Here is a 21109-nt window from a genome sequence, read left to right as displayed (position 1 = left end):
CACAACAAACACGTATCTCAGGATATTTTAATTTATGATAAGGTAAGTTAATATAATTTTACAATATTACTTATTCCATATAATTTAGTAGATGTTATGTATGAACGAAATTTTTTCCGAAAGTAATAAAATCTTTTATTTTATTATGGGGTCCGACTAAGTGATCCACATGTTAAAATGTGTAATTTTAATATTTAATGAGTAGAATATAACGTTTTTGACAAGATAACCAATTGCTGTCATATAAATAACGTAAAGGAATCTAGACTACATTTTTTGGGAGAAAATAAAACAAGAAATTATGTGTAATTATTTACAAACATTAATCATTTATTAAGACAAAATATCACCTTCTATTTTAATATAGCGAAGGCACAATATAACTTGTACATCAAATATTAAATCAGGGCCGTTTTGATAGATTTCTAATATTACAAAGAACATGATGTTGTTTACACACGTTCTCAGACCAATAAAAAACCAGATTAGGGTTCTAAACAAGCCTAGAATTTTGTTTTTGTATAGCGAAATGTATGTAATATTAACTCATTACGAGATTATTATCTCAATCGGTCCTAAAAAAGATAGTGTTTAAAAAATAAAAAAGTGTTTTAAAAACAATCGTTTCAATTACCGGAATTTTTACTATTTTTGCTGTGAAGTTTTGTTCGAAACATTTAATATATTGAACTTTGACATAACTTTAACAAGGGACACTCGAAAGTGCTGCCCTGAGTTTTATCTCCATTGCAGTATTTATAGAATATATTTTATATAGTTTAATAGGATTTTTTTTGTTGGTCTGAGCAATATTCATGCAATTTCCCTAGTCAAAAACATAATTTGTGAACATAATAGTGAATTATACGGTAATAGCTCCTATCCATACTGGATTAGACTTTATTAATGTCTTACAAGCAATACTACAAATTATACATTGTTTAGCTAGTTAAAAGTATTATATGAATTTATTTAAAAACCAAATATAGTACTGAATTAATAAAAAAATGTATTAGGGAATCTGGGCGAACAAGATTTATATTATTTAAGTGACCGATGTTTACACGTAAACCTCGTCGTTATTATAAAACACATTTCGATATTTTGATAGTTAACGTATATTCGTTAGAAAAATCGGCTCTTCAATATATTTTTGCACAACAAAATTATTAAGATTCAGAAATTAGTGACGAGGTTAAACAATACATATATTGTAGATAATCTACGTCACTTTCCAAAAACTCGGGATATAATACAAAATATGGCTTTTCTATTGTACTGTAAATATTATGAATTTGATTAAAATGCATTACATTAAAAGCGTAGACTAGTCATTTACATTATATCTAGTCGTTGAATTATAAAGAATTAGTTTTTAAATTTAGCCAACGTGCCATTACTTAAAAAATAATACGTAAAATAAAAGTATATTAATTAAAATTACTGGTTTGTAAACTTTACACTAAACGTTATATAATAAAATCGCCATATAAACACGTTTTTATATAAATAGAAGTTTCCTTAAAAATGCAACGACTTCTAATTATTAACAGCGTATGGAAAGGTTTAGCACCTTTGGGAACTATAGTTTAGGCACACTTTAAGGCTGGTATTCTCATTGTATTATGGCCTTATTTTTCTATGGGCAATTTCCTTTAAGACATCTATGGGTTCATTACTCCACCACAACGTACTTTAAACTATAGTCAAATTTGGGTAATTGTGCATTTTATATTGGCACGCAATTTGCCCATAGAGTTGACATAGTGAAACTGTCACTAAGAACTTTTAACATTAGACACACTCAGGGCAAGATCTATAGAGCACTTAGACTTTGCTCAGACTTAACTTTCGAGTTAAGTCACAGTCAGTATTTATAGAGCACACTGCGGATCCCTCTGAGTGCTAGCTTAGCTTAATCTCAAGCCCACGAAATCGACGACTTACCAAAAACTTTGACAATAAGCCCAACAAAAATAATGGCCCAAAATTTACTTTGCCATCATATCTTTTAGTTGACTTTTTATTTTTGTCGTAATATAAAATTAATGGGGATGCCATCTTATACTGGAGTTCCATAGATTTTGGGAAAAATAGGTTTTGAATTCTATAAATACTAAATCATAGTTTATGCTTTTTTTATCAAAGTTTTTCGTAAGTGTAGTTTGAGTTAAGTCTAAGTGCGCTCTATTGATCTTGCCCTCAGAGTCAACTACTCTGACTTTGAGTACGCTTTACACATTAGTTACATAAGCAAACGGTTCTTGAACCGAATAAATATTTATAAGCGTTAATCAAAATAAACTATTTAAACTAGTTGCGATTAACTTAATTACACTTTGGTAATAATTACCTATGATTTTAATAACTATAATTAAAGTGAGACTGTTCATTGTAGGAACAACCGATTCTAACCGTCCGTTAGGTAGTTTAACGATCGGTTATTGAAACAATGTTTTATTAGAGCAATCGATAAAATTAAATATTTACAAAAAGTATGAGTAGAACTGTACCTGGAATTTATATAACTAATCACTTTAAAATTTTAATACGATTAAGTATCTTGGCTTAGATTAAAATTTCATTTGTACTTGTACAATTTTTTATACAATTATGGAATTTATGTGATGGATAAATTATGTGTTACATTCAAAAGCGAACTGATTTCTCGCTTTATTAGTCAAGGAATAGCCTCATTGTAAAGTTTTGGTACGAATATCTACGTTTACGTTTTCTACGTCTAAATATATTGTTTTACAGAAATTGTTAGTTGGAAAATTAATCGTATAAAGTTTAAAAATATAAAAATTTTAAACTTTATACGATTTCAGTGTTTTTCTGTTTCTACGGAAATTTTATTTTATGTAATTTAAATAAATTGTTTATGGTATTGTATCAAAGATTCTAGATTTGGTTTGTAAACTAAAGAATTGACACTGTTTTAGTTTGAATTTACAAACATTAAAAAAATTATAATCAACAGTAAATTATTAAAAATGTTTTATTAACGCATCAAGGTGCTTCCGTCAATCAAAACTGTTATTATCCCTTCCCGTCATTAACGCAAAATTGATAATTAGTTTAATCACAGGTTAAACTCATTGCATAATTACAGGCACTTTAAGGGCCGGTTTAATTTACCTTGATTAATAAAGTAAGAAAGCGAGTTAATAATTCTAACAATAAATAATTAAAACTATTAATGGATTTAGAGTCGCACCAACAAGTAGATGAGGGGAAAAATGATATACGTGGGTCTGATGGAATGGCCACTTCCAGGTAGGTATACTGTAACAAATTAATATTTATCATGACAAGTTAAAATAATTAAACCAGGTTAAAAAGCTAGACAAGTATTGTAATATTGAGAGAATTTAATTCATTGTTCAAGTAATTCTTCTCAAAACATGCTTTCTTTTTGTTTTGGGAAGTGAGGCAAACTGAACAAATATTTTTATTTTACTTATATTCAGATTGGTAAATAAAAGCATTCCTTACCTGAAGCCGGTCTGATGTACTGCGCTTGCGCTTCTAAAAATCAAAACAAAAAATCAAAAACTAAAAAAAAACAATAAAACGTGTGGGCTACTTAAAACAAACATAAAACAAATATCGTGTTTACAAATCAAAACGAAAACAAAAGTCGAATATTGTGCCTCAGTGATAAGAAGATAATATAAGATAAGAGCACAAATTACCAACTCACCGATATCAACAATGGTGGGGTTGCTGTGTTCGCTCCAACTCTTGTTATTCTTCACTTTGAGTGTGGCCTCATATTTGCCGGCGTCAATTTCAGCATCCTCTAGAGAGTAGATCATCTCGTACTCGTGATGCCTCCGATCGGGAAGTGGGACACTGACAGTCCTCCATTCTCCTTCCTGCAAAATGTTTTTATTAACGCTTATAAGACGGAATATAGACCATTTAAGTGCGCTATACATATTAAATATACATGTCTCTGTACTTTTCAAAGGTTCAGAAACACATAGAGCAAACTATGACTACTGTATATCAAAATTCAATTTATTAGCCCTCGTTTCCGAACGTTACCCTAGGATTCAGAGGCGCGTTTTGACACGTGACATTTTGTTTGCTTGTCTCCTACCCTCTGATTGATGTCCCCATTAATTTTTATATAGTTCGTGTTAACATGAGCGCTTTCGGAATTTAAGAATAAATTGTAATATTACATATACTTTCGTCCCACAATGCGTAGGGGTTTGATGCGTCATGATTGCAAAAGATCGCATGGACGTTTACCAACGAGATGGACTGATTGAGTCAAAGACTCGTCGTCAAAATTATACACCGTTGTAAACGGAGTGTAGGTGCAAACGCAACTGAAATTGGTGAATAAAAATTATTCTCGCCAGTTATATACAGCTGACAACAATACCCAGACATGAGTTACCGACTTAGAGGGAGAGAGCCTGTCATATTATTAATTTCAGTTAGCTCAATAAATTACGAAAGTCGCTTGTCCGTGACACGATTTTGAAACTTGAGATAGCAGCTTCTTTTAGTGGAAATAATCTACTTCGAGATAGTTCCACACAACATCTATTTATTTAATAAGGAAACATACAGGATACATGAAAATGTTAGTGAGTTCTTACCCCGTTCAAATCCCTCAGTTGTAGTTCAATTTCTTCTAACGGCTGGTGAGAGTGGATAGTCCAAGTAAGTTTTGGTCCGTCATTGCTGAAACTTTCGACTACCGGACTCTGTACGAGCTCGATGGACCTGTTGTGCTTGCCGTTCTGATTTTCCGCCTGAAAGGGTGGTACGTTGGTACTTAGTTCGAAATTTTGTTTGTTACACGTTGGACCAGTCCAAACAATCATTTACTAAAACGCTTTTAGTTTTGCTCGCTTTAGTAGGGTAGAGTGAGAAGTGGTGGTTGGCTAATGGATACAAATTTCTAACTTTAAGTTCGATTAAGTATTATTTGTAAGTATGTTAAATGAGTATTGTAATTGGAGACTTAAAAGTAAAATGGCAGCCATATATTTGATTTGTCAAATCAAATATATGGCAAATCAAAACTGCTTTGAGCCGAGAATGAACTTGTTTCTATAAATATATCTACATCTAATCAATTATATTTATCAACCAGCAATTATTATTTGTTAATAAAAAAAAAAATATTTCTTAAACTAAATGTGCCGGCGAATTTAAAGCATTAATATATTACGATTTACTTGAAAATACAAAAGTACGATAAATCTCTTAGGACACACTTACTTCACAAGTAAAAGTACCGAAGTCTTGATCAGATGTCGGAACGACGGTCAAGTTGGAGTGCTGGGCTTCAGTGCTGATGATGTACTGGCTAGAGGAGTCACTGACTGGTCTGCCGTCTTTGTACCAGCGGATGTGAGAACTGTAATGTAAGAGAACATCTTTGCTTTAATTAAGGAAGAAGGCGCTGTTGTTTTATTTCACAAGTAAATTAAGTAATAATTTATCTAATACAAATCTAAATAAAAAATATTACAGTATGAAAAGACAAATTGTTAGAAGGTTTTAATTTTAATAAATGATTTATGAAAAAAGGAAATGTCTCTATTGGCAGTTCCTCAAAGAGGTGGTGCGCTGCAGAAAGTGCCTTATATAGAGCAAGCGTCAAGATTTCAAAGATGGAATTAATATATTTAAGTATTATTTATCGTAAAATATTAATTACGCCAGTTCATCATGGATGGAGCACTGCAGCACAGCTTCAACGTTGATGTCAGAGTTAATGACAGTTCTGTGTACATGGACTCTAGGTTTGCCTGAAACAAATTAATTATAGTATAAAACAATTTTCTCAGAGACTTTTATCGATATCAAAAACAAATACCACCACAACAAGTACTACCGATTTTAAAGGAAATTACTCAAATTGAATTAATATAGATAAGATTTTTAAGTCGTAACAATCCTAAATACATAATAATAATTCAAATACATATTGTTTTGCCCAGGAAATTAACCACAGATTGATATCACTATATTGATATGGGTGTAGTAATGTAGATTGTAGACTGTTAATGTTAATATCAATATTTTAAGTACAATAAATTAATAACTTTAAATATTAATGTAAATTTCAGCAGATATATATATATCTAATATTTTTTTAATATCTTTAATAACAGTTATACTCACGTAAAACATTGACGGTGAGCTCTGCCTGCGCGTGAGCAAGATTGTTGAATACATAGCAGTAATATTTCCCTGAGCTTTCGTGCTTTACATCTCGTAGGAGTACACTGTTCGCCGTGAATTCTCCGTCTTTTTCTGATAAACGTTGGTTTTGGTTCTGGAATATAATTTGTAAATTTAATGATTGAAATTATAGAAATATTATGTATGTATGACGAATTTATTATAAAATAATTAATATATATGTATATATAACAAGTGTCTTGGCGGCCTTTTAAAAATTGGTACGCTCTTTGTTGAAGGACCCTTAATCGAATTGGTTCGAAATACTTTTTGCCATATGGGTAAAATTATTTTAATTTCATTTAGTAGTATACACAAGCTGTAAAAATTAATTTTAATATAGGAAATATCTCATAACTACTAAAAATAATGTTTAAAGAACTTTATTTCTCATTACAAAAAAATATATTTTTATTTACATGAGAAACTTAATATATATACGAACGAGATACACGTCACCATCAGCCGTCCTAATTTTAGCCTCCTAGGCACATTCTGATCTTATTGCCCTTTTGAATTGGTTAAACGTGCTAATATTACGATTCCAACTTTAACTTTAAAACCCATTTCTATGGTACCTACACTGATCTTTTTATTACAGCATAAACAATTTATTCCAAAGGAGATGATTGACAACAAAATAATAATCACTATAAATGCATCAATTTCATTAAAAAAATAATGTTTGACTATTTCTTTAAGTATTGCTTAAAAGCTAAGTTTCATTGATACGTAATGTTCATATAAATCAATCAGACAGGCTTTATCTATCCTTGTCAATTTGTTACGTACTATGATTCAATTGAATCGCGTATACTTTGCATTTATAAACAAGTACTTATACAATTTAATATAAAATGGATTTAAGGTTATTAATCATTAATAACAATAAATTGATTTAAAATAATGTTTATTAATAAATGTCGATTGGCATATTGTTTAGCATTGCAATTAAACAAATCATGTTATCCTATAAGTGATAATAGCTCGTCAACAGGATAAAATCTTTCTAACAAGCATTGTTCAGACTCTGAATTCAGTCTGAGTTCAGGTTCAGATAGTCGGTATTTAAACCACTTGAACAAAACAAGTTTATTAATTTAACTCTATTATATTGATTTACGGTGTAATCAACAATTTCATAATTGTAATGGTTGTAAACTCGAATTTATTACATATTTAAAGAACTTTATGTTTCGACTGCTTAAAACAGTAAGGATTATTTACCAATTTTGTCTCCGTTAATAATATCCAATTCTTCCTCCAGTATTTGAACTTCAGATTGTGCCACTTATTTTTATTTATTCATCTCTATTTTGTAATATATTATAAGACTTTTGTAGTGTTTCTATGGATAGATTTGCGCAAATTAAGTGAGTAAATATCCCAACAAAGACTTCGGCGAATGCCTTGACACTTAATTTTCCGAGATCACCAATTTATGAAATCAAACTATATGTGACTGTTATTATTTGCTGCGATTCGTATATCCTAATGTATTTGTGGCTTAACATTGCATCACAATGAGCGTGGGCGGTTATCTTGCGTTCAAGATGTTACTCATTCATTCTTGAATCCGCAATTTACATAAACATTGCATATACTTTATAAGTACCGAAGATTATCGAAGCCTTTTAAAGAAAAGGAACTTTTGAAAACCAACCGAGGTCAGAATAAAATATATCTTAATGATTTTATTCTTGTTACAAGTTTGGGTTGGCGTCAATCGTGTCGTTCGTACATAGCCGGCATACGTAGGCATTGCAGGAAATGCGCGAGCAGACTTTTTGGAGAATTTAGAGGAGACAGAGTCAAAAGCGCTTCATCATTGTACGTTTTAGATAACTAAATGCTATAATTTATTACACACAATTGTACCAGAATGGAATTTCACATACCTCCTGCTGATAGAGGACAAATCTTTGTTTTTAATTTATTTTATTATTTTTGATTACATAAGATGTCACGTGGAACATGGTGTAATGGTTGTAGTTCCTTACAAAGGTTGTGTAGACCAAAAAACTAGGCGGATTAAAAAGAGTGGCGGAGAGTTTATTGCCAGTTTTTCTCTTCCGTTCTACGCCCCTGATTTGAGAACTGGCAGTAAATGTAAAATTAGAAGCATTTCATATATATTTCTTTTTTGACGTTCATAAGTGTACATTGTGTTACCTATAGGAAATGAATTTTGAATTTAGAATTTTTTGCATCTTAAACGTTGGTATGCTGTTTTTTCGTTTCTTTTTTGTTTTGTTTGCATACCAACCGACATAGCAAGAGAAAAAATTGTGTTGATGAACTAATAAAAAATATTGATTTATTTGGTTATTTATTATTGTTACTTTTTCAATATATAGAAACCATTGAATGAAAGTTAATTCATTCACATTTGCGTCAACAGTAGGTACAATAAAATCTAGTAATGTATTTTCGTCCCAGCTTCCGCGTTCAACATGTCATATCAAAGATGTTACTGTCACTGTCTGTTTGTTTGTGTTGTACACAAGTATAGCCGGTTCCGTTATATGCGATGTTCGTACCTCTTAAGAAAACTATATACAACTTGCAAAATATGGTTACAGAGGTTATTTCAGTTACAATTTTATTTTTTTTATACAGCAACAAATATAATTTGTTTGGACCGACAATTTACAGTTACAAAACACAAAAAATTAAATAATTACTGTATTACGAAATAAAAAGTATTTCTAAAAGAGTTCATTATCGTTCGTGAGTCACACAATATAAACTACTTGTAGTAACAAGGACCTAATCAAATAATACAAATGGACTTACCCCATCAATACCACCCCAAGACCAGAGGATCTGTGGAGGAGGAGACCCTGAGACCTCACAAGTGAGGAGGAGGTCCTTCCCTTCTCTTACGACGCCGTTGTCTGATGCGTAAAAGCCTGAAGTAGAACAATTTGACATAAGAAAACGATCTGATGTCGATGCATACAATTGCTAGTTATGTTGATTAGCAAGTTCGATTCCTGGTCTAAGTACGAATTATTTAAAAAAAAAATGGTTTTCCGCCCCTGATGGGTTCTGAGGACCCCGACTGAATTGCCTAAATGGAGTAATGGGTATGGTGAAATCTGGTACACCATACCCATTTATCCTCATCATCATTACTGAAGGTATAGAATTTATCTATATGAATGTACAATAAGTGCAGAAAATGGTATTCTAAACAAATAAACTATTTCAAACTTATAAAAAATGGTTTTAAAACTGGAGTTTTTTTCTTTATAGAAATGGCAAATGGGCAGGATGCACCTGATGTTAAGTGATACCCATGGACACTCTCTTAAAAGTGACAATCCCTCTTTTCTTGAAGGACCCTAAGTCGATTTGGTTCAAATATGGTGGAACCATAATGCGCAGCCAAAACTGCCTTATATAACGCTCAGTTGTGGAACGACGGTCGAGGTGATACGGATGGAATTTCGTATTCTGCCTCGACGTTCGATGGTGAAATTTTGATTTACAATACGGAGTATTTGTGTTTTAAAGGTATAGCTTACGAATAATTTTTGCTGACTCCAGAATAGCAATGTGGTGTTGAATAGAGGGTGGATTGGCCTGAAGTATCTCACACTTGTAAAAACCGCTGTCCTCAAATTGTATGTCTTTTATGAGGAGGTCAGTGGAGTTCGCCGCACTGTAATTCAAAACAATCTATAGTATTATAAATATATATTTTCATTATTTAAATTTGATTTGCTTAGAAGAGGTCGTTTAGTGCAGACAAGGTTTCCATTGCAACATTTTAATTGTTCTTTATTTAGTGTTTTATAAAGTATGCTCAGCTTTCGTGTTTACGTTCGAACCACGGCTGTGGACCAATAAACTAGTCTTTTAATGTTAACATAGCTTGTAAGTCGAAGGAAAATATGATGAGGATTGGCCTGGCTTAGGTAAAACATTATGATGTATGTCAGGCACAAAAGGCTGATCACCTCGTCTATTAAGAAATGTTATAATAATCATGAAACACATATAAGGGAAACGCTTAGACGACATTTGTTTTTTTTATTTTTATGAAATGAATGAATCACGTTGTATGTGTTATAAATTAGAGAGTATCATCGAGATATAAAAATTTACACGTAAAGTTGATAAACTCCTGTTTCAGTGTTCAAGTTGTTTTAAAATAGTTTAAATAAGGAAAAATTCAAGAAATAATGTGAAAATCGAATTCGTAAACTAGACTTTATTTTCTGTCACCGTACATCTTTCCTTTTCTTTAAAATACATACAACAACAATTCTTTCATAGTTTTATTTCCTTCCTAAGTTTAACTCGAAGGCACTGAGCTTTTTCCGAGCGATATATGTAATTGTTTCAAGTTGGAAGCACTACCTTAACGATGCGACACAACAACGTCCGAAGCTTTACCTATCCTGTATAGGTACCTCGTAAGTTTCATAAAGAACAGAAACAACTTTTTATCCTTTCACAGATTATAGAAAAGTTAACTCCCATAAATATTCTGTCTGCAACTTGTTTAGTGGGTAAGCTAATTATTTACTATGACTTTTTGTTAATACACACATAAAGAATCTCTTTTGTCCTGAGATAGTCTCTAAATCCTGTTCTGTGGGTTTCATGGTACCGATAAAGAATTTTGCATTATTCCTTGTCCATTGAACAACAACACCATCTGAAATTTAAAAAAAAACATTTCACAAAGGCACATTTATATATCTATAAAATTAGCTGTAGAAATAAAATCTATACGAATATTATTAAGATGCATTTTTGAATGCTTGTAACGAATAAACTCAACACAGACCGATTTCAAAATTTATGTCCAAGATAGGCCGCTAGTGATAAGTAGAAAGGCTGAATCTTGATCTATAAAAGTTTATTTTTCTTTAATTATGTTTAGTAGGAACACAAACTAATAAAGCTTTCCTATGTATAAGTCGACAGTATAAATTCTAACAATTCAAATTATGAATTCTATCCGTTCGCCGGAACTTCTATTTTGGCGCCACCGGAAACTTCAATAGTGAGATATCGATTATTACGTAATCATTACGATTGAATTATTAAATTATGTTACAGTAAAAAATATATCTATGACAAGAAATAGGACAGAACTGGACTGGTTCTGACAACACATATGTGGATAGGTAATTTTTTATGAACTTTGATGTGTTAGACTTACCGGCTGGTTCAACTTTGCATTCCAATCTGACCGTTTTTCCAATGATAACACTGTAGTTAGTCGCTTGAGTGACAATGACTGCATCTTCCACATCTTCATCGGCATCGTTTCCTGTAAGTGAACACATTTAACTATTAAAAAACCGATACTGACATTGCGAACCTAATCTACCAAAATATGAAAAAGGAAATACGTTTAATATATCCCCATGCTGTAAAAGAGCAATAGACCGAAGTCAATACAAAATGTTGAAGGAGACCTATGCAAAGAGGCCCTCGGAATTACGTGATAATCCAATCAAATTTAAGATTGAAGTAGTTTTGTTTAAACTGGCAAATGATCATAATTATATTGGACGAGAAGAAAATTGATAAAAACGGTAACAGAGTGGTATCCTAGGGAAGGTTCAACTTCTTTAGAATGTTCGTGGTTTTACTTAATGAATTAGTTAGTATTTGACCGCTCAGGAACTGCTCGAGCGGTCCGTGTATTTCGGATATGTATTTAATATTTAGTCTGGAAACTGGACGTCCGTCTATGGCCAGAGTTAGAGTATGCCTTGCGACTCATCCCTGAGGTCGTAAACTTTATCCCCGGCTATGTACCAATAGACTTTCGCCTCGCCTTCGTATCGCCATTATTTTTGTTTTTTTTTGTTGTCAAGAGACAACCTGAGTACAACCTGAGCACCCTGAGTAGACAACACCTCAATTCAATGTGGTAAAAATAACTTAAAGTAAATTTTGTGTAAAAAAACCCGAGACTAATTACAGCAATAAAGACTAATTTCATTTTTAACTACCATTGTGACTTAATTAGTTACTTACATTAAGCCTGGATAGGGTTTATTTTACAAAAATAGGTTCCTAGACATACTATTCCTTTTAAAACATAGTCAGTTTATTGAAGTATTTCTGTCTCTTTCTGTTATATTGTGTTTACGCTATGATTAAAAGAGATGATGTACTTTAGGTGCAATTAAACAAGCTTATTTTTTTATATCTTTCTGAAAATTAGAATCCCTCAATGAATAAAGAGAATAATACTAACTCATCTGACTATATTAGTATAAGTTATTACTAATTAATCGAATAAGTACCTCCATCAGCATCATTTTGCGCTTCATCATCGCTCGCTTCGTCAGCCAGTACATCGTCATAGTTGATGTCTTCCACCTCACGGCTGTACATGGAGTGGCGCGCTTCTGTAACAAAAAAAAACATTTATTTATTTATTATTATCACCGTCGTAAGTCCACGGACCAGGTACTCAAGCCAACAACCCTTATTTGGACATAGTCCAAAAAACCGCAGAAAAATAAACCCTCCTAGACTTGGTCATTTTTACAAATTATCGTGTAATTATTAAGATAATTGTTGCCATGTTTTATTGTAACTCTTACAGTTTATTCGATGCAAACTCAAACGCAACATATTTTTATTCATATAGGTGAACACTTAAAAATGTCAAAAAGAAGTTAAATCAATTGTAAATTTACATTTACTACCAGTTCGCAAGCCAAGGGCGTAGGGCGGGTAAGAAGAACTGGCAAGAAACCTTCCGCCACTCCTTTTAATCGCCAAGTATTGAGTCATACAAATTGTTGCGCACGAGGGTTTTCGGGAATCTGTTTTTATCTTTAAATTCCTTATTCAATTACAATCCATTCGTAAAAATATATCTTCCCTGATGTGTTTACGAAATTGCACGCTTATTAAATCCACTCAATTTCTCTTTATACAATTAAATTTATAATTATTAACTGTCATTGTTCACATGTTTACTAAGCAACCGTTTGACTCAATGATAATTTACATAAAACATTATCTCCGTAAATAGAATTTGTATAATGGATAGCTTGCTTTGGACAAATACCGATGTTTGGTGCAAGTGAAAAAAATAAAAATAAAAACTTGTTACGTATAAGCTTAAGCTAATATTGCGTTTGTAAATGTCTGTATTGTTAACCTTTTAGTCGTTAATAGCGTATACCTAGTATATGAACCTCCCTATAACTTCTCTCGTTCATTTAACACTTGAATTGAAAACTGGCAGTATAAAAAAATTGCACATTTAATTTATATATAATAAATTAAATAGGCTGATAAATGTCTACCCGCTCACCATCCACAAACTAAAATACGATTAAAGGTCTGGCTTATGAACACACCTTACGCACTGTTGGACATGCTTTTGAGACATAATACGTAGTAACACAGTTCATCCATAACTCACTCACTCACAAGTATACGGGTGTACTTACTTATTTAATCCCATGTACCTATACACTCACTCATGCACTCACGCGTGTTGAAAATGATTAAAGAAACAACAATAAATAAAGAAAGATGTAATCAAACTATATTAAGAAATTTATAGTTAAGTTTTAGTTATGGAAGAGCTGGGAACCCTGACACAGGTATTTTTTTAGTTAAAAGGGTTCCCACACCTTAGACATTGTAATGCATATGTACTTATAATAAATAAAAACATTTTTTATTGTTATTATATTGTTTTAATATAATCCTAGTTGTACATAAGTGCAATATATATACACATAGATAACAGTAATAAGTGATGTAAAAAAGGGAGACGCTTAAGGCTAAAGAAATATCCAGATTTTTTCATTTGACAGGTACGAAACAGTGTATAACCGGTGGTATGTTTATATAGTTTCACTGACATTGTCATGATAGTACGCTGATATAATCGCTATATCTTATGAATGAAACCTCTCAGAAAGCTATATAGTGATAGACTTTAAGTCGCTACTCTATTGAATGTAAGCTTTCCTTTTATGGACGTTAACTAGACAGACATACAACCTTTGACTTACCCGTAGAGAAACTTTAAACAGCCAACACTTTATCTATTAAGTAAAATTCAAACAGTGGAGCCTTTGTTATTTATAAATAGGAGTTCAAGTTCACATTCATGATATGTTCTTAAATTTCGTAACACATAAACAAAAAAGAACAAAAAATACAACTAAACAGAAATGTATATTAGTATCAACACAAGAAAATGTAAAGTATTATATATAAATAATTTCCTTTTAACTGCCAGTGAATAAACTAGCTGAATAATATTTGCCGAGTCATGAACTTATGATAGGAAATTTAAATTAATTCAACCATCATTAATAAATAACGAATTAAAGGATTCAAATTCTATTAACGCCTTATATACGAGTATAGTAAATTCGTGCATAGCTTAAAAATCTACATTTCACGCCCATCCGAGGTTACACCCACAGTTTATTAGTTAATCTTTGTAACGAAAGCTCACCTCTAACTAACAAGGTTGTAATGGATGTGGGAAACAGAGATGTTTGATTTTATTATACCCAGCTTTCAATCTTAAGTATCTGGCCAAAAATGGTTAATTTTTTATATTTCTTTAAGGCGTTTGAAGCTCTGTATACACAGGATAGATTTAGGCAGAAAGTTGAGTATCAGGCGAACAACTGAGTCGTTTGAGCGTTGAAGTTTGGTTAAATAAGGTATTTTGAAAACTGGCGGTAAAAGTTAAATAGAAAGCAAAATTTTATGAATATTTCTTGGGGCTTTTCAAATATAGAGTAACAATAAAGTTTTGAAAGCTTTTTGTCGAGCAACAATTACAGTGTATTAGTGATTTTATAAGCGACGGCTGTCGTCATTTTGTCTGTATGTATATTTATGAGTGAATGCTCTACTCTCTAGTGTGAATACTAATTAGATGATATTATGGGGAACGAGGAAATATTGCGTGTCGGTTTGTTGAACGTGTTTGGAATTGGTATGTAATGGCTAAGCAGTAAATGATGCTATACGAACAAATTTATAGCATTAAGCAATTCTACAGACACCGTAATAAATAAAAATATATTAAAATTTGATATTTTTTTTTATTTTGTGGTTGCTTTCATTGCTAGCTTGCTTATGATGTAATATAACTTATGAGTATGTAAAATTTGTTATGTCATATTTTCTTATATAATATAAAGCATACACGTTGTTTTCGAACTTCTAAATAAATATATTATAATATTATATAAATAAATTTTCATCACGAACGGTTCTATTTACTGAATTAACCATATGCACCGATAAATACCACGCAAACAATGGTAAATAACAGATAAAACAATTATAATGACTAAAAGATTAATCATACATAATGAATATTTATTATAAAAATATCTATATTATGACTCAGTTTTCCGAGGTGTTTTAAAGAACATTTATTACCTATAACCAGATACATTTATTTTGTACCACAATTGTTAAAAGAAGGTAAAAATGATGTGCTATAATTTTTTTTTTGGAACAGAGGGAAAAAAGTTCCTGATGTTAGTACTACCGTCCATGTCCACAATACTAGACGGCGAGTGTATGGATGTCTTTGAAATAACTTAACTATTTTGCCTGGTTTATGTTACTATTCAAAGGAGATGTTTTCTATAGTATCGCTATATTATCGCGTTATCATCGGTTTCACTGGAAACAAGTGTTAGTCTTAACTGATGTCTCTTCAAAGGATTTCGGTGTCGGCTTAGCACTAACAGTGTTTATTAATAAGGGATACATTCCTATCATACATAGATCATGAATGTGTTAATTCATACTTTTAGCGGGCGTAAGAAATTTTTTTTAGGACAAAAAGCTTTTATTATTTATTAATTGTGTGTTATGGCCACGCCTTATTTTTATACTTTCATGAATAGGCTTTAATAATAAATAATAATGTCAATTACATTATATGCTTTTTTATAATTGACTTGAAAATATAAGTCTTTTCTCCAACTTTGTTACTCCAAAGGGAACAACATAGAAAGGTAATTAAAGATTTACGTAAGTGCCTGGTAGATAGTAACGGTGACCCCAGAGCTTGTGTTTCCCGCTCAATCAATAAATATCGCAGTACAGCGTGGAAATGCTGCCGGCATTAAAGGTACATTGCCACAGGGACCATGGCATGGCATCTATTTATCCATGTTTAATTGTTATTATTACCATAAAGGTTAAGAATATTGTAAATACTCTTCTCAAATATGCTGTCATTTTTTTAATATTTATTGATACAAAGAAACCTAATAACATGTGTGAGTCAAATTAAATTATTTGCAGCGCAAATGCGTCAAAACATAACGAGCAATTACGAATGGTCATTACGTAGTAGGAAGTCGCGAGCGAATACAGGGCAAATCTATTAACTATAATTAAACAAACGTCTCTATCCTTATATTGGTACTAGGTCATTTAGGATTAACCCTCAACAACCTAATAAAAATATTGCAGATTAGAAACTATACGTTTTTTGTTGTCTCTGCTATTAATACTAGAGTTTTGTATGATGTCATGTGATATGGGCTATATCTTCTTTCAATGGGTCTTGAAGTATACACGTTCGTTTCATCATTCTCTATATACAGATACCGGCAAACATTTTGAACAAAAGTCCTTGTCTGCGCAGAAACGATTTTTAGGTATCACTGGGAGAATGGGCCGGCGTGTCAATGGGGTGATTGGTAGATCAGTTGACGTTTGTGTCCCGCGCTGTGTACTATACGCCACTTTCCCCCACTCCCTTGTTTAATGCTCAAGAAGTTTGCCGGTATCTGTACTCGTCGTCGCTTTTTGTGCCTTCGATATTTCACCATATGGTAAATAAAGCACACGAGTAAATGTTATTTGTATTATAGACTTTCACAACTTTTGCAAGACTAATTTGGTATACCTTCCAGAACAGAGTGAAAGGGACGTTTTATATTTTCCTAACTCAAAATCTCAAATAATCATGCCACAAATCCTTCGACATCCTTGAATAATACACGATACACACACTAGTATAGGAAATATCAAAATATTGGTTACAATAGGGAGTCAAAATTGCTAGACGTGTTGGAATGCGGAAAGGGTCATTTTTCTAGAAGATTTATGGTTTGGTCAAACAACAATTTATTGCATAAGCTGATTGACTTTCTGAGCTTTTGGCTAATTAATTTCTGACCTTCACGATATACGTACAAAAAGCTTTGTAACAGGTGTCTTGTTTCCTAACTTTAATGTTGTTTCTAACAGAACATGCGTTCTTGACCCGAATGAGTATTACTTAAATCTGTATGTTTGTTTAACCCACGCCTTAACTTTGAAATACTTCAAACATTATCGTTAGGCCTAAAACTTTTTAGTTACTTTAGAGTTATAGCTCATGTCAAAAACCTACCCAATGTATCATACATGTAAACCGTATGTCAACCTAGGAGTTCTGGCAACTCTTATTCGAATTGATAATAAAAAAAGAAACATATAATTTTTTTGGTAAATCTATGTTCACAATAATAGTTAGGTATTTTAGATATGATTCTAACTTATACTATAAAAATGCATTATATATGATGTGGTGTATTTATAGAAATAAATAAATAATATTAAGTGTTTCAACTTGTTTGATTTGACATATCTATATACTCAACCAAGATCCCGGTATCTCTAAAGGATGTCTTAGTAAAGAGATTTGACCTTGCTTGTAAATGTAAAATTAGAAGCATTTTTTTGATGTTCATAGGTATGTGCGGAACACTGCTAAGAAAACATCAAAATATAGTAGTCATTCATGTTAAATAGTTTTGCTCTTATTAGTTCTCCATTAAAGCGGTTTCCTTATGTCAAATTTTACGAGATACCATTTCAACTAGATTTTATCTGGACTTATTACGAACTATTTAATGGGCAGATTTATCGCACTGTTTGATGGATTTTATAATTATGTGTAAATATTTTTTATAAACAGTTTGCTTGCCCTTGCCCTAGTCATAATTTTATATATTTTGTTCTAATATAAAGCTGAATCCAGAATTTATTTTTTAAAAACTGAATTAAGAATTAATGTTATATCAAACGGTAATTAAGCTTCAGTAACTATGGCAACAAATTACGTGATGTCAAAGTGTTGCCATCTCATAAATTCCACTCTGCCCATAAATGTTCATTATCATGAATAGGTCGGCATAATTTTATAACACCCCTGACCTAGTTTAAGCTAGAAATAGGGCACATTTCCATTTACCTTAAATGGTTTAATGTTATAGCGAGTATTTTTTATTTTATTACCGGTAACGTAAAAGTTCCAAGCATTAAAATAAAATTAGTTGTAATAAATTATAAATTACAAACTGTAATTTTTTTTCTTCAGGCATAATGAACCCCTTATGCAAAAAAATCTCTTGACGGAAGTATTAATTATCTTTCGTCTCTTTCTGTCCAAAATCTGTCTTTTTTCCATGTCAGCGGTGTGTTTCCGCTGACATGGAAAAAAGACAGATTTAGCTGACAATGGGACAACTTTATTTAAATCGCTGCAATTTTTTCAAGCGGTTTCTAGATTTGCAACTTGTTGTAAGTTTGTATTATATATTCCAATTTAGAGGTCAGTCTATAGTATTATTGAAATTAAAAATATTATACAGTTAAACAATATTTCCAATTTTCTTAATTATTAATTATTAAAAACCTACCTAATGTATCATACATATGTATAATTTTATAATTGTAATCAAAGCTAGTCTAAGAAAATGGAGATGTTATAAATGTTTCAGTACATAAAGACCAACCCACTAAATCTGTTCCACTGGAATTATTCTTAAAATAGTATCCCCATCTCTGTTTGACGTTATTTTAAAGTAAATGGAATTGCAAATATGAACCTTATTACAATTGTAAACAGTTGAATTTCAACTAAATTCATCAAATGAACACAAAACGAAAAAGTAAAACCCCTATACACGCTTATTCCTTTCATAAGAGGATAATATGACACCAGTCCACTTTAAGCCTTATGCACTAAGACATAGACTCCAAATTCAAAATTCAAAATAAGCTTTCTAAAACAGGATCTCTTTGGAACGTCTGCTCTCCTGGTATATTTTGCCCTTTACAGGTGACGTCATTGTTGCAAAGTAAAAGGAAGCTGGCACTCAATAAAGAAGTCTTGGGGAGGGATGTACGTACATATGAAATTCCTAAAGCTATGTTGTATGCATAACTTTTATTATTATTATTTCAAGGCTTTTAAACATAGACAAATCAGCGGTTTTTAAAAGAAAATTCGAATGATTCGAAATTCTATATGCGGAATTAGCATTGCGCCTACGCTGAAGACAAGCATGTCTCAAGTAGTCTCGATGACATGTGTCAAGTAGGCAGGATTACGTATTTTTATAATAAAAAGATATCGAAGAAACATATCTAAACCGAGGCCAATACCCAATAGGGTTGTAGGCTACGGGTGAGTTATTTAACATATTAATAGTACATAATATTAAATTAAATATCACGTAAAGATGATAGTTCTTCTCTTCTAATACCGAGTTCTATAAAATAGAAGTAAATATCTAAAAGAAACATAAATGCTAACTATGAGGCTTTGTATTCTAAGGAAGTAATTATGAAATTCAGCTTTACGTTTATCTAATCATGATCCTAATAGTGATTCATGGCCATCGAACTAGTAATAAAATATTTGTCTTAAATCTCTTTTAAGTAACAGATGGCTATTTTATAGCCCTCCTTGTTAGGTGATGATAATTATAGACTTTTATTACTCACCTTCATTCCTTAAACAAATTTATGTGCTTTTTATTGTCAATCAAATAATTGCGGGAACTATAAATACATATTTGTACGGTTTTATTGGCATTATATATAGGTTAATTACGAACGAAAAGTAGTCACAAAGCCTATAGTTGTATAAATGCATCTTAATCTAGTGAAAGATATAGCTAAACACAAATGTGAAACTTCCGACAGAATTTGAGACTAGAGAATTTATTTTTCCCTAATAATTCCCTAAAAGCGTTAATGCAATGTACAATACATCAAAGAGACGCAATCACTTTCACCAAAAATTGGGCCATCTCAGCTTTAAGTTGCTGTCATCTGCAACACTGGATTTTATTGGGCCCATACCATTTTGCACATGGCCGCTAACACATAAAAATGTGTATTAACAATTTAAAAAAAATACATACACAAGTGTGTGTGTATACATAAAACTTGCAACAATACAATACAGTTAAATTCCCAACCAATATGACATTCCAAAAAACAACTTTTTTATTTTATCTTGAAAGATAATACTTTGGATGTGCGCATTGGGGTGGCAGGTTGTTATCACAAGTATTGGCGTAACAGTTGTTAATAGAATCGTAATTCAACAAGTGTGACCATCGTAAAATTAAACCCCGTAATAAAAAAGCAGTAAAGGATAAATAATCCATTACCATTATTGTTTCATGGACTACAAGGTCGCCCCACTGTGCCATGACGTCAACCACATAGCGTTGCTCCTACCCTGTTACGTAATCGTCTAGACTTTCTCTGGCGTAAATTAGATCAGTGTGTCGCCTCTATTTCTGTTTTAATACTATTAAATAAGACCATAAATTCCCCAAAGATACAAAAAAAAATCTCCCAAATCCACCAACACCATAAATGGGAACTTCAACACTTTGGGGCCAATTGGTGCATAGCCGGGTTGGAATCTACGACCCCAGCGGAGTCACGCACGAAGCCTAAGGCTAACACTGCTTATAAAAAAAGCGCATAATTTATACCGGTTAGTTTTATCATCCGACATTAAAAACCTCTTCACCTCGGTAATAAAAGTAGGTTAAGTGCCATTTTTTGCAAAATAAGGTTTATGTCGGAAAAGCCTTCTAAATTAACCACG

The 21109-nt window shown here is 31.9% G+C and overlaps 1 protein-coding gene across 1 annotated transcript in view; it reads right to left on the bottom strand.

Annotated features, from left to right (window-relative positions):
- Positions 1-299: 299 nt before the first annotated feature.
- Positions 300-21109, bottom strand: part of LOC123719933 (protein amalgam-like) — a 99100-nt gene continuing 78290 nt past the window's right edge. Inside the window, exons 3-14 of the mRNA XM_045676253.1 lie at positions 12495-12599; positions 11396-11506; positions 10777-10885; positions 9747-9883; positions 9013-9128; positions 6157-6310; positions 5690-5780; positions 5248-5386; positions 4620-4775; positions 3707-3881; positions 3499-3531; positions 300-3288 (exon numbers count right to left, since the gene is read on the bottom strand). Coding sequence (XP_045532209.1) covers positions 3209-3288; positions 3499-3531; positions 3707-3881; positions 4620-4775; positions 5248-5386; positions 5690-5780; positions 6157-6310; positions 9013-9128; positions 9747-9883; positions 10777-10885; positions 11396-11506; positions 12495-12599 — 1406 coding nt within the window. The 3' untranslated portion in view covers positions 300-3208. The remainder of the gene's footprint in view (positions 3289-3498; positions 3532-3706; positions 3882-4619; positions 4776-5247; positions 5387-5689; positions 5781-6156; positions 6311-9012; positions 9129-9746; positions 9884-10776; positions 10886-11395; positions 11507-12494; positions 12600-21109) is intronic.

Source organism: Pieris brassicae, chromosome 2, assembly GCF_905147105.1.
Source record: "Pieris brassicae chromosome 2, ilPieBrab1.1, whole genome shotgun sequence".
Lineage (NCBI taxonomy): Eukaryota > Metazoa > Arthropoda > Insecta > Lepidoptera > Pieridae > Pieris > Pieris brassicae.
Note: the sequence above shows the minus strand (reverse complement) of the source record. Positions and strands in the feature narration are given on the sequence as shown.